Source organism: Dromaius novaehollandiae, chromosome 11 (genome assembly GCF_036370855.1).
Source record: "Dromaius novaehollandiae isolate bDroNov1 chromosome 11, bDroNov1.hap1, whole genome shotgun sequence".
Taxonomy (NCBI): Eukaryota; Metazoa; Chordata; class Aves; order Casuariiformes; family Dromaiidae; genus Dromaius; species Dromaius novaehollandiae.
This window is the reverse complement of record NC_088108.1, coordinates 24,281,407-24,295,364: the sequence shown is the minus strand read 5'-3', so window position 1 is coordinate 24,295,364 and position 13,958 is coordinate 24,281,407. Positions and strand designations below refer to the sequence as shown.

The window sequence follows — 13,958 nt, the reverse complement described above, 5'->3', positions numbered from 1 at the left end:
CCGCCATCCCCTCCTCCTCCCCACCCCGCCGCTGGGGGCGGGGCCTAGGCCGGGGCGGGCGGGCGGGCATGCGCAGTGCGGGCGCGGCGGGCTGCGCCTGCGCGGGGGCGGGCGGGCGCCTGCGCGGGGCGGGCGCGGCGCATGCGCAGTGGGGGGCCGGCGCGGCACGTGAAGGTCGCGGCGGCGGCGGCGGCATGGAGGCGCCGGGCGCCGGCGGGCTGGGCGTCGCCGACCCGCAGCTGCAGCGCTTCATCGAGGTGGAGACGCAGAAGCAGCGGTTCCAGCAGCTGGTGCACCAGATGACGGAGCTCTGCTGGGTACGGGCGCCGGGGGGGGTGGAGAGGGGGGCGGCCGCCGCGCCCGGGCAGGCCTCGGGGGGCCCCGGCGGGGCTGCGGTGACGGGCGGGCCCGGGGCGACCCTTCCCGGGGGGGGGGTTAAACCGGGACAAAATGGAGCAGCCCGGGAGGAGCGGGGTGCCTGGAGGAGGGGGGACCCCGGGAGCTGGGAGGGGGAGCCCGGCGGTGGTGGTGAGCCCGGGGGGGCGGCAGGCCCGGGACCGACGGTGGCCCTGCTGGGTGCAGGAGAAGTGCATGGACAAGCCCGGGCCGAAGCTGGACAGCCGGGCGGAGACGTGCTTCGTGAACTGCGTGGAGCGCTTCATCGACACCAGCCAGTTCATCCTCAACCGGCTGGAGCAGACGCAGAAGTCCAAGTCGGCCTTCTCGGAGAGCCTGTCCGACTGAGCGGGCGCCTGGGCCGCCGGGGCCCGGGGGCTCCTGCCTGTCGCCTGCCACCTCGCCGGGCCAGGAGCAGCTCAGGGAATCAGGATTTAATCAGAGGCTAGTTTTGCGAAAGTTGCCGCCGGATGAGAGCCCCCTCAGAGACGCGCGCTCGCCGCTCTGTGGGGTGTCGCGCTGCCCCCGTCCCCCAGGAACAATCTTTGCCCCGAGCCCACGGGCCTAGGGCTGCCCGTGTTGTGCGCGCAGGTGGTGGGAAAGTATCCGTGGGGCTGGAGATGCTCACCCCAGGGGGATGCTTCCAACACTAATGTGAATCTGAAACGTGGGTGAAGCAAACCTGCATCCGCTGCCTTCAACGGTGCCGCACATGCGTTCATTGCTCACAACTAACCCTCCCTGGGAGACGCTAACGAGCCTTGCAGTTCCCAGCAGACTGTGCAGGGTGACGAGGAAGAGCAGCAGGACTGCACCAGCACAGCTACCCGTAGTGAGGAGAGCTCACTGGGCATGGCAGACATCCCATGCAGTGTGATTACTGGAAAATACTTTAAGGTTTCCATAGGGTAAAGTCATTCCTGTGGCCAAGTGACAAATTTTCAAACTGCAGTGCAACTCTGTTAATACTGATTTGCTCCATTAACAGCTTTCTCCTGGTCAATGTAATAAATATTAATTGGGTCAATTTTTAACATGAGATTCTCCTTTGTTCAGGTAGGTGACCCTGGGAATTGAAAATCTGACCTTTACTTCTTGTCACTCCCCCTCCTTCCCAATAATCCTGTTTATTGCAAAATTAGTAGCAGGGGGAGTAGCTGTCTTCTGGCTAAAAGGTCTGCTGTGAATTCTGATTTCTTGCTCACTGAATTTGGTCTCATGAACAAAGCCTGACCTTTGGGAGAGAGGCTGTGGCCTTTAACTTTCTTCCCCAACGAGTTAACAGTCCATGCTCTCCTGTAAAGGACGAGCTTGTTCACAAAGACTCTAAATGCAGGAAAAAGGTCACCAGCTACTTTATAGCCAGCTCTACCTTTACTTGTGGAGATCTCTGGAGAGAGGGCAGTGTCCGTGTCTTCCAGACCTTTGCCCCTAGGAATGGGACTGGAGCGTGTAACTTATGCAGGCCACTGGAAAAGCAACAGACCTCTACTTGTGTACCCTCTGGAAACTCAGCGGAGCTTTTCAGGAGCGCGTGTGTCGCAGCATGGCTCTGTGAAGCACAGCGACCCACGTCGCTAACGGGCAGCAGCTCAGAGCTCTGCACAGGAAACCGGTAAATCAGTTCGGCCCCAGTTGAGTTGCTTTGGGTGCCCGGTCTCCACGCAGCTTCCAGGAGAGGCGGTCACAGCCGCTGCCTCTCTGGAAGACGCGGTGACTGCTGTGGTGCTTGACAGCTCACCTCAAAGCACTGCATTTCAGGGCATTTAGGCAGGGCAGCCCTTGCCCGCGTTCACCCAGCTGCCTGTGCCATCCACCAGGTCCTGAGCAGCCCAAGGAGACCAGTCTGCCCAGCCAGTTCTTACAGCCAGTTCTGCCTGGGAGCAGGATGGTGGGAGATGACTAACACAGGTGTCCTGCAGCCAGCAGCCTTCCTGGGGATAAATTCAGGATGTGCTGAATAGAGCTATGCTTCCTCTTAAAACCACAAATACAAATGCCTGTAAGTGAGGATACAGCTGTCTAGTCATCTTTCAGAAAGTAACCTCAGTAGCTAACTATTAAATCACTCCTGTTCCCACAGTAAGTGATTCCCCCACCTCGTGCCTATCTTGTGTTTCTCCGTTCTGCCTACCCCACAATCCTTCGCACCCCTCAGTACTCGCCCAGCTCTCAGTACAAACGTGTCACTGGCCACTTGGTAACTGAACAGATCTGTTTTAATAGAATACCGTAAGCAGGTGCGTCATCTACCTGCACAACAGACAAGATGCGTGAAGAGGTTGCTTCTTCCGGAAGAGCCACAGCAGCGTGTGGCAGCACCATTGAAGTTTTCCAGTTTTGGCTGTGTTCTGGTGAATCTGTAAATAAACTCTAGCAAAGTGAGCAGAACAAGTACTTTACAGAGGAGTTTTTGGACTAATACTCTGGGTATGTCATCCTTAAGACCAAGGTACCCATCTTCTCTCCATATAATCTTAGCACCATGTTAGATTTTAACTGTTAATCTATTTAAAAAATGCTTCGATGCCTCCCCAAACGCATGGTCTTTACATTCAGTAACGGTTAGGACTGTGTTAGCGCTGCAGCCCTCTGCACAGCCAGAGCCTGCGTCCTGACAAGGGCAGATTGATTATTCATGTAAAGGAACAGCAAAGAGGAACTAGCCCCCAGCCGGCCGCGCTGCTCGCCAGGCTCGTGGCTGTAGCTGCAGGAAGCTGCCGTCAGCCTCTCGGGCAGTGGGAGGTCACGGATCACGCACACGAGGCAGGTAGCAGAGAACCGCTAACTCCCACCGGCACAGCAGTAGCTCGCAACATCTGGTGCAGCAAGCTGAAACCTGCACAGTGGAGCTGCTCGGTGGCGGCAGCAGAGAGCTAGCAGTTCAGAGGCTTCCTCACACATCTTCCCCTTCCTCCTCCTCTTCCTCCTCCGCACTCTGAGAGCCTTTGTCTTCTGAGGGCAGAAGGGGCCGGTGTTGACACGACTGATGTCTGTCCGCACTCCTCCATGAGGCGTGCAAGTCTGCCCTGCTTTGCTGCAGGAAGAGGGGCAGCAGATCGGGTGGGAAGGGCATGTCCCGGAAGGCGTGCAGGAGGAAGATGCCGCACACGATGGTGAGGAAGCCGCTGATGGTGCCGATGATGTTGTCGAGCACCATGTGCTGCCACTCCTTGAAGAGGATGGCAGAACACGTCATGACTGCCGTGGTGAACAGCACGTAGTAAACGGGTGTGACCACAGACGTGTTGAAGATGTCCAAGGCTTTGTTCAGGTAGTTGATCTGGACACTGATGCAGATCACGAGGCAAACCAGGAGCACCCAGCTCAGCGGCTCTTTCAGGACTGGCTTCCCAGCAAACAGTTCTTTCAGGGCGATACCCAAGCCTTTGACGCAGGACACGGAGAGCGAGCCGATGGCAGAGCAGACCAAAACATAAACCAGGACGTTACTCCGCCCATAACGGGGTCCAGCCACAAAGATAAGGAGAAGGGAGCTCACCAGTACACACACAGCAAACACAATGAATCCTGGGAGAAAGAAGAATTAAGAGCTATATCAGAGGGGCGAACAGTAGCTGATGTAACAGAACAGCAAGTAGAGGGGGAGGACAAGCTGAGGGGATTGGGGGGGGGGGTGGTAGACCAGGAGGCTGAATTATGGCACAGCTCTGCGGGAGACCCACGAGGGCAGTAGAAGGCTCAGTAAGGCCTAGCAGAACTGCGCAGGTTGGGGTGGAAATAAGGAGGAAAAGTTCCACAGAAGTGAGACCCTGCCGGAGCACTCTCTCAAATGAACAACAGTGCTTACCTGTTACTCTGCTTTGCTCTTCTCCGTGTTCTTCCTTTTCTAATCTCTTGTTACTTACTCTGCTGTTAATGCCATTGCCCAAATCATACCCTTGCAATCTGATTCATCCTCTGATATAAATACCAGGGACAACTTGATCTTGGGCTTAGCTCCCTGCATCTCACTCATCTTCACCCGACGTTCCTTCTCCGACCTCCCTCAGCCCTGCCGCTGCCACCCTCAGGTACTGACAGTTCCCTTTCCCACCCCAGCACCGCCTCAGGCCAATCCTGCCTGTTGACCGGTAACGCGGATGTTCTTCTCTTTTCATGTCCATACCTCATGAACGGACAGTACGAAAAACACACCTGATAACTGTTAATGACCCATATTCTCCTCCTTGCTTCAACACAGAGCCAGTGACTTGGGAGCATCACCCAGACTTTCCTGTCTGTAAAGTGGGGTTCCCATCTGCTTCCTACAGCTGGAGTCAAACGGACTCCGCAGTCCTAGAAAGGCATCCTGAGGCTGAGCGGTCCCCCTTATGTTCTGAGTTAACTACTAAGGTGTAAATGCTCTGAGTGCCTGCATGAAATGCTAAGTTTGACCATCACCAGTCTTTCACACTTAGGACGTGCAGACCCCACAGAGGCCTTCTCCGAAACAGAAAGCAATCAGCCAGCTACCCTGGGTGCAGGAAGACGTTCCCTCCAATGCGGTGCAGAGCAGCAGAGAGGGCTCAGCTGCCCTTTAGTTCAGTCCCTCTCCACCTACCAAGTTGAATCCTACCTCCACCGTTGTTTCCACGTCTGAAGCTTAGACCCATTTTAAGTACCTGGATCTTTCAGCTTCTCTGCCATTGACTCCAGGCTGGAAACCTCCTCTTCCTGGGGGGCATGGATGACCATCACTGTGGAGCCCAGAATACTTAGGATGCAGCCAATCTTGCCATGGACGTTCAGCTGCTCATTCAGAAAGGTGGAAGACAACACTGCACTGAAAGATAAAAAGCAAGAATAAAAAGACACCAGAAACCAATTAGGCCAAGGGATGGAGTATCTGAGGGAAGGGGTGGGGGAGAGCAGAGCAACTGCTTTCACCATTAAGGGGCAGTAGGCGAGGTACGGATGTCTCCAAGGTTTCTTACCTAACAAGAACACTTAGTGCACCCAGTGGAGTTACCAGTGTCGCAGGGGCAAAGGCATAGGCAGCAAAATTCGCTGCTTCTCCAACTCCCACTGCAAGAGAAACTCTGTCAGTTCTCAGAGAGCATCAGAGCAGAAGCAATTCAGCACGAGACAAGTTTGAGCGCAGTCAGAAGAGAGGCTTGGTCTGCATCTGAGCACAGTCTGTTTCTCTAAGGTATTTTGTGCAACAACAAAAGGACAGTACTAATGAGAACAAGCAAAGCTCTGATGTCAGTTGTCTTGGAAAGAGAAGGCTCTTGGTTACATGTCTATCCAGCTAAGCAGCAACAACGAGAAGGCTCTCGGTTACATGCCTATCCAGCTAAGCAGCAACAACAGAAAAATATTTCCACATTGTCCTCAAGGCTGAAAGAGGTTTTGGCCCGCTACCTATTTCCAAGTCATGCTCCTCTCCTAGACAGCTCCCGTAAGGGCTAAAATCAAATACAACCGCTCATTAACATCATATTTGAGAAACATAAATATGAGCTGCTGAAATCCCTGTAGCTATAGTGTGGTGAATGTGGCATGATCTAACCATTCCTGCGTGGACGGGCCATTTCAGAAGCACTTAACCCAACCCGGTCAGCCCAGTTCCTCAAGTCCCATTTGGCAGAGAGACCTGGCAACACACAAGACTTTGGAGTATTTTAGAGTTGTGGTTAGATCAACAACACTCTGAGGACACTTGGAGATAAAAATCAAGCAGTTAAGCTGTGATCAAAATAACAAAACGTGAAAGCCACTGGAAACACCGCCACACCCAGCATTTCCTGCTCCTGCAACCGTTCCACGGTGGCTACTTACTGCACAGCAGCCCGGCCCACCACAGCCACTCCCGCAGGTACGCGTGGCCTCCTTGCCCTGGAAGGGAAGAGCAACAAGGAACCTCGGGTGAAGCCGCAGAAGCAGGACCGCCGTGCATCACCCTGCCAAACCGGCCACTGCAGGGGAAAGCACGTGTTCCCGGGATTGCGCCCTCGAAGCGCGAGGCTCCCAGGCTCCCGCTCCCCGTGCCAGGGGCTGCTGCAACGCAGGCACGGGCAGGGCGACGCTCAAGGAAAGACCTCGTCCCGGGCCCGCCTGCGTGCGGGGGATTCGGGGAGCAGCAGCGGGGGCCTGCGGGAAGGCCTGGCCTCCCCGGACCAGGCAGCCGCCTCGAGGCCCAGGCGCAGCGCAGGCCCCTCCCGCCGGTCCGGGCCCCGTCCGGCCCCTCAGGGGCGACTCCCGCCGCCGCCGCTACCTGCCCGGACACGGCCGCGGCGCGCCAGCCGCAGCAGCCCCTTCTTCTTCAGGATGAAGCTGCCGCCGATGAAGGCGCTGGAAGCCAACGCCAGCCCCAGCCCCACGTAGAAGTCGGGGCGGCCGCCCGCGCCCCCCATGGCGCCGCCCGGCCCCGGCCCCGCCGCCGCCGCTTCCGGTGCGTCGCCAAAACACTTCCGGGGGGGCGGAACGGAACGGAACGGAACGGAACGGAACGCGAGGCGGAACGGGAGCCGCGGGGAGCGCTGAGCCCGGCGCGCACAGCCCGGCTTCCGCCCGCGCCCGCTGAGGGGGGAGCCGGAGCGCCGGGCCGTGGCGGCGGTGGGTGCGGCGGGGCCGGTCCGGGCCGGGGGGTGCGGCGGGGGCTCCCTGCGCGGTGCCGGAGCTGTAGCGCCCGTTTCCCTGCCCGCTGCGCCGGGGCAGCGTTTCCTAGCCGCAGATGCGTCGCGGCACCGCGCCGTTGCGAGCGCCGGGCCGCGGTGGCAGCGAGGCGGGCGCATCCCGCTGACGGCGCGCTCGATGTCGCTTTGCAGGCGTGAGCAGGCAGGATGAGCAAGAGCAAGGACGACGCGCCGCATGAGCTGGAGAGCCAGTTCGTGCTGCGGCTGCCCCCGGTAGGAGACCCTGCGGCCCGGGCGGGCGCGAGGTGGCTGCCGGCGCGGCCCCGAGGCGGTTCGGTCCCCTCCGTTTAGCGCGGTGGGCGCGGGGAGGGGATTAGCGAGGCTGGTGAAGTCAGCGGGGAACCTGCGTCCCTGGTAAGGCTGGGTGCTGTTGGCCCTGGGTAGCCCGTTTGCTGTAAGTAGCCCTTCTTTGGAGCAGGTTTTCCACAGCCTCCTGTCAAGATGTACTCCTGGAACGGAGCAGGATGCTCCAAAGGCAAAGTTACAGGATTGGGGAGAAAATCCTTGCAAGGGCAGAGCTGTTGCAAGTGATGGGTCATCAGTTTCCCTGGCCACTCACTCGCTGTCAGCGCACTTAATGCCATTTAGTGTATGTTTAATCCGTGACTGTCGTGCTGAAACCATGTGAGCTTGGTGAGGGGAGCTTTAACTTCTCCTAGAAGCATCATCCTCTGCTGGATATCGCCATCAGGGGCCTCATGCCATTGTTGGCTCTCTCACGCTGTGGGATGTGAAGCACGCTGGCAGTAGCAGGGCCGTGAGGTTATGTTGTGGCTCTGGGCAGAGGGTGCTCTTCTTGCCCCTGTTAGAGTGGTTCTGCAGTTGTTTTTCTACCTTGGGGTGACAGCGATGTTTAAAGCTGGCTTCTCACACCCTGTCCAATGTTTCCAGGAGTACGCGTCTACTGTGCGAAGAGCTGTGCAGTCTGGGAGTGTCAACTTGAAGGACAGGCTCACCATTGAGCTGCACGGTGAGCGAGCGGGATCTGCTGCCTTTAGTCCTCCCGCTGAGGAAGATTGTGAAGTAGGAGGCCTTTCTGGCCCTGGGCTTTACAGTTAAGCCTTCAGGGCTCCTGTACGTGTCAGACAGAGCCCGCTGGGGAGAGCGGCGCCTGGCATGCTTTGCCGGTACCTGCTTTGCTGGACAGCCTTGGTGGCAGAAACTCCTTTGCCCTCGAGTGAGGAACTGTCTGCACGCCTGGCCCCACAGCCCCAGAAGCAGAAGTGTGCCTTAGTAAAAGCTGCTTTCGCTCTAACTGGCCTGGTTTTCACACCTGCTTCTGCTGTGTCGGGATGGAAGAGCCTGCTTACCTTACACACTCCCCAAACCGGCCTGGCTTGATAGAAACTGGGCCATGCTGGGCAGCGCATCTTCGCCCCCGTGAGGCCACCAGGCCTTCGTAGCCCCTCTTGGCCCAGTCTTGCCCATTTCTGCAACCTCAGAAATGTGTCACCTCAGCTTCCCACCCCCCATCAAACAGGCTTGTGATTCTGAGGCAAAAATGTCAGTTCGGGTGAAACATCAGCTGTGCGGTGCCGCTCACTGCCGCGCCAGCGGGGACGTGATTGCTGGTCTAGGCTGCGGGGCGATGAGCACAAACTGAAACACGGAAAGTTCCACGTGAGCTGAGGAAACACTCGGTTGCTGTGAGGGTGATTGAATATTGGAGCAGGTTGCTGAGGAAGGTTGCGGAGCCTCCATCCTTGGAGGTGTTCAGAACCGACTGGAGAGGGTTCTGGGCAGCCTGCTGTAGTCAGCCTGCTGTAGTCAACCTGCTTGAGCAGGGAGCTTGGACCAGATGATCTCCAGAGGTGCCTTCCAACCCCAACTGTTCTGTGATCCAGTGAATGACAGATACCAGGAGAGATTTTGCGTGCCTGCCCCAGCATGAGGAGGCTCCTGTTCCATCTGTAGGGTGCAACCCACCAGTCTGCCCTCCTGTTCTGCCTTGAGACCCCATTACTAAGGGTGTCTTAAAACTCCTGTGTGCCCACAAGTGAAACTGCACAGAACTTGGGTTTTCCTGTTTCCTGCACGTGTTTTCCTGTGAAATTTCCTTCCCAGGAATATATTGCTGTGTTTAGCTGCAGCACTAACTTCTTCTTTGGCTTCCCGCAGCGGATGGGCGCCATGGGATCGTCCGTGTAGACCGGGTTCCACTGGCGGCCAAGTTGGTGGATCTGCCCTGCATCATTGAGAGCTTAAAAACCATTGATAAGAAAACCTTCTATAAGACAGCGGATATTTGCCAGGTATGGGCTGTCCTTTGTACCTGCCCCAACAGCTTCTTCGCTGACCCCTCTCCAGGAAAATCCTGGTATGCTTTGGCAGTGGGACACCTTGTATAACACGGCTAATTTCTGTATTCTCACAATATCAGCCATTTAAAATTCCCCACCTCTGCCTGGTGTTTGGGAATCTCCCTTTTCTGAAGCATGAAATTTCATGTCCTTATAACAGCTTCACTGCAGCCGTGCTTAGTCATGAACTGAGCTGGCTGTAAAACATTGTTTTTCTCATCCCCCCATGCCTGTGAATCCCTCTGGCTAAGTACGTGCAATAGAAGTCACTGTTTGTTTCCCTGAAAAGCTTTCACATCCTTTTGCCCTCCTGTTGCCATAGCAAGCTTTGTGTTTATGGGGGGATTTCAGATGCTTGTTTGCACGGTGGATGGTGACCTCTATCCCCCTCTGGAAGAGCAAACTGTGAGCACTGACCCCAAGGCGAACAAGAAGAAGGACAAGGACAGAGAGAAGAAGTTCATCTGGAACCACGGCAGTGAGTAGAGGTTCTGCCAATGCCACCACGCCAGCATCCCCAGCTGCGCAGGGTGCTCGCCACCACCGTGTGCTGGCAGTGCTGCTGCACCATTTTCAGTGCTCTCTTTGAGTCTGCCAGACCCAGCTCTTCCCTTAGACCATCTGCCTGACGCATGCAATCTGTTTCCTCTCTCACAGTTACTCTTCCCCTGAAAAATGTGCGGAAGAGACGATTCCGGAAAACAGCTAAGAAGAAGGTGAGTTGTTTCTCTCTCACGCTGATACAGGTGCAGATACAATAGCCAAGGGATAGAAAAGTGGAGGCGTTAGAGCTCTAGCTGTCTAACAGTCCGGAAAACATTCTTAACTTTGCTTTACATGTTTCCTTGCCAGAGATGAGGGAGAAGGGAGACTAGTACCTTTGAACAATTCCTTGGTTGCTTCCTCCTCGTTTTCCAAGATGCCCCTGAGGTGGGAAAATTCTCTGTGCAGAGGATGGGTAGACTCCATTCCTGTGGCTGCCTTGCCACAGCGCATCTCTTCCTGCTCGCAAAGAAGAAAGGAAGAGTCACATGCACATGAGACTTCCCTCATTGCTGCTCTTCCAGCTGAAATCCTAACGCTATGTATGGCCCGATCACTTCCCCAGCAAGTAACACTACAAATAGAATAACCGTCATTTCAGCTGGGGGAGTGGGAACAGATGGAGCTCCGAGGCTGTGTCTCTGCGCGAGTGCACGAGCCAGGAAAGGTGTTGGGGAGATGCAGCACCGTGAGGCTGGGAAGACTCAATCTTCTTGCTTTGCACTTTCTTTCTGAGAACACGATGGAGCGATATTTTGCATGACATTTGGGAAACAAATCACTTCAGACATTCTTATAGCCCACAGAAAAGGTGTGGTGTCACTAATTAAGATCCCTGGCTTATTTAAAAGTTAAAAATGAAGCTGTCTTTTGACAGAGAGGGGAAGGACTTGTGTTGACTCTCCATCAGTGAATTGCACCTTGAGCACTTTCGTGTACACACAGAATGTCTGATTTCACAGGCAGTATTGATGGTTGCCAGAGTGAAAGAAAAGTGAGAATATGCAGCCCACCGTGGAGCTCTGTACAGAAAAAGATGGAGCACTTTCTAGAGATGCAAAAATAACTCCTTGGGTGGAGCATGAGTGAAGGCCAAGCAAAAAGAATAAGAGGAAAGATGCTCAAATTAGGGCTCTGCCCAGCGGTGGAGGCTGGGAGCTGACCGGCGTGCAGCAACCTGCACGAGGTGTTTAACAGCCTCTCTGTTGCCTTTCCCTTCCCTGGCCCAGTATATTGAGTCTCCTGATGTGGAAAAAGAGGTGAAGCGTCTCCTGAGCACCGATGCTGAGGCCGTCAGTGTCCGTATCCTTTTAGGAGAAAAAAAGCTCAAGTGGGGGAGGGGGCAGTAGGTGTGATCTGGAACTGCGGAAAGCAGAGACAAGTGCAGCTTTGCGTGTGGGTGTAAGAGGTGGGGAGATGAGCACACAAGAGACACAGAAGTTAGAGCTTTACCTTTGCCTTGTTCAAAGCGTGGTGTTTCTCCATGGTGACCTTCCTTGGGGCCTGTGCTCATGCACTGAGCCAAACTTAAGTAACAGCAGAGGACAGACCTTCGAAGAACAAACACCAGGGTGGCTCTGCGTGGGTGTCCGCAGCTGCAAGGCTGGAGGGGGCAGTGATCTCCTGCAGAGTTTAGCTTTCTGTTGTTACACTACATCTTCCATGGTCCTTTTTTTCCCTTGACTCGTTCTGTTCCTGCCATCAGGCTGGGAGGTCATTGCTGAAGATGAAACTAAAGAAGTAGACAACCATGGCTCCCTCACCAGTCTGGACATCTCCTCCCCGGGGATGTCTGGGCATAAACAAGGCCACGGCTCCTCAGGTACAGTGCGGAAGGCTATTGTGTTTTTTCGCCTGTAGTCTGCGGGAACAGGTACCCATTTGCCTTAGCAGTAGGTAACAGCTAGGAGAAAGACCCTGTGTGCACTGCAGTCAGTTTGGGTAGAGATGTCTGAAGGATAGTGGGCTGAATGGAGACAGGCACCATGTACTGATGCGGTTCGCTGATAGATGAATGGTGCTGGACTGTCAGCTGTGTTTTTCTTCTTTCACACCACCTAGAACATGATGAACTGCGGGAGATATTTAATGACATCAGCAGCAGCAGCGAGGATGAGGATGAGAGGGATCATCATGATGATGAGGATCTGAACATCATGGACACAGAAGAGGACTTGGAGAGGCAGTTGCAGGACAAGCTGAATGAGTCTGATGGGCAGCAGCAGGAGAATGAGGGGTCCAACCAGATAGGTGAGTCAGGTGGCAGAGCGCAGCCGGATCCCCAGTGTGCCGGGCAGGCTGTGCTGCTGCGGGTCTGAGCTTGCTCTCTGTTCTAGTCATGGGGATCCAGAAGCAGATCGACAACCTGAAGAGTAAACTCCAGGAGACCCAGGACAGGAGGAAGCGCCAGGAGGATCTCATCATGAAAGTAGAGAACCTGGCCCTCAAGGTGAGAGCTCTCTGGGCCTCTTCTAGTCTTCTGTGTTCTGCTCAGCGCCAGCTTGGCATTAGACCCAGCAAACTCATTCAGCTTTTGCCCTGGAAAAGCCGGGGGTCTTTGTGTGCTGAGTTAAAAATAACTGCGGTCCGGCCATACACTCCAGCTTTCCCCGTGGAGGCAAGGTAATCCTTGAAACTGTGCAGGAGATAAGGTGGCTGGCAGTCAGCACAGTGTGGAATTTGCTGCACCACTCAACACGTTGTGCCAATAACTGTTCAGCTGAAAGCACGTTGGTAACCGTGGTCTGGTGTGTTTGTCTCTGCAGACCCGTCTCCAAGCCGTGCTGGATGAGTTCAAGCAGCAGGAAGAGCGGGAGAAGCAGCAGGTGAGAAAGCTCCCACAACAGAGTGGGAAGTACTGGGGCACGAGGCTCAGTTAAAAGACAGAGTTTGAGGTTTGGCCTCTGACACAGTTTCCTAAATTTTGTACGACGTCACCTGCTTGTGAACTCCAGCGCTACAAGCCAGGCTGGGTTGTACCTCATCCGTAGCTCTATGGAGGTTCTGCCCTAGCGGTGGCTGCAAGGCAGCTGTGTGCCGGTCCGGTTCTCCAAAGCAGGCCCTGCTGCACCAGCACAGCTCCCTGGGGTGTGCGAGCGAGGCAGTCGCTGGTAAAGGTGGAAGGTCCATGCAAGCGTAGAAGTGCTGTTACTGTTTGGACTCGAGGTGCAAGGAGTCCCACCGTGCCTTGCTCTGACACCTTGCTCCCTCTTCCCAGATGACCTCTCTGCAGGAGCAGCTGGAGTCTCTCATGGAGAAGTGAGGAGCAGTCCTGGCCAGAGCAGCAGGTCTTTGTACCGCCGAGCAGGCCTGCTGCCGCGCTGGAAGCGTCCCTCATCCCCTGTGCCGAGATCTTTGTTCTAGTCCTACGCCTCTGCTGCCAGACGTGCTTCTGGGCAGTGCTAGCGTCTCCGTGTCCAGCGCTGCTCTCACGTAGCTTGTGCTGGGTTCAGCTGGTGGGGCTACAGGAGAGAATTAGACTGTGCCTGTGAGAGCTGCAGAAACACAGGGGTTTACTGTAAATATTGAGGACTGTTCTCCCAAAGGGGGTTAGTTCCCGCTGGGCCCATGCAGTACAGCTTTCTGCATCTCACTGACTGTTGGACTTTGGGCCCTGGCCTGGTGGAAGCTTGTTTCCGTGTTTGGGGAGTGTTTGTGTCTGCAAACCGGACTCAATAAAACACCGTTTACACCCTCTTCTGTTCCTTCACGTTCTCCAGGAGGTGGGTGAGCAGTGCCGCTGCTCGGCTTGTGCCTGACCCCACCGAGCCCCTGGCTGGTGCCTGCACCGCCATTGCTGGGCTCCTGCCAGGGAAAGGCTCCGCGCGTGGTCGCGTCAGAGGGCGGCTGCGTGCGAAGGGGCCCACGCGAGCGCTCGGTCAGCTGAAGGAAGGGAGCCCTCCTGATTAGGGGGTTTCTTTAATTCCTCGCAGACTAGGCAGGCAAATCCCAGATTAACCTGGCAGGGTGGGAAGAGGATTAGAGGAGCAGTTCCAGGTGGCAGCTGGCGGAATGCGACGGAGGGTGTCACGGGCTGCAGCGAGGGGGGCCGCAGCGTGACAGCTCATCTCGCAGCCTG

The 13,958-nt window shown here is 55.8% G+C and overlaps 3 protein-coding genes across 4 annotated transcripts; 2 read left to right on the top strand and 1 right to left on the bottom strand.

Annotated features, from left to right (window-relative positions):
* The first annotated feature begins 53 nt into the window (after nt 1-53).
* TIMM8A (translocase of inner mitochondrial membrane 8A) lies at nt 54-1,430 on the top strand. The gene is made up of 2 exons (XM_064518441.1): nt 54-317; nt 583-1,430. The coding sequence occupies exons 1-2, from the start codon at nt 69-71 to the stop codon at nt 742-744; spliced, it is 411 nt and encodes a 136-aa protein (XP_064374511.1). The 5' UTR covers nt 54-68; the 3' UTR covers nt 745-1,430.
* A 1,167-nt stretch (nt 1,431-2,597) lies between these two features.
* On the bottom strand, nt 2,598-6,815 carry LOC112989679 (magnesium transporter NIPA2-like). 2 transcript variants are annotated; one of them, XM_026110995.2, is made up of 5 exons: nt 6,617-6,815; nt 6,181-6,237; nt 5,334-5,424; nt 5,022-5,182; nt 2,598-3,927 (listed from the first exon to the last, which is right to left on the bottom strand). In XM_026110995.2, exons 1-5 carry the CDS (start codon nt 6,753-6,755, stop codon nt 3,293-3,295), a joined length of 1,083 nt encoding a protein of 360 aa, XP_025966780.2. In that variant the 5' UTR covers nt 6,756-6,815; the 3' UTR covers nt 2,598-3,292. The 2 variants fall into 2 exon arrangements, with proteins under 2 accessions (XP_025966780.2, XP_064374504.1); XM_064518434.1 differs by having other exon boundaries at nt 6,621-6,641.
* Nucleotides 6,804-13,576, top strand: TAF7L (TATA-box binding protein associated factor 7 like). The gene is made up of 12 exons (XM_026110996.2): nt 6,804-6,957; nt 7,170-7,250; nt 7,929-8,007; nt 9,156-9,289; nt 9,689-9,815; nt 9,995-10,053; nt 11,110-11,182; nt 11,586-11,702; nt 11,942-12,130; nt 12,217-12,329; nt 12,646-12,705; nt 13,098-13,576. Exons 2-12 carry the CDS (start codon nt 7,185-7,187, stop codon nt 13,140-13,142), a joined length of 1,062 nt encoding a protein of 353 aa, XP_025966781.1. The 5' UTR covers nt 6,804-6,957; nt 7,170-7,184; the 3' UTR covers nt 13,143-13,576.
* Nucleotides 13,577-13,958: the final 382 nt, after the last annotated feature.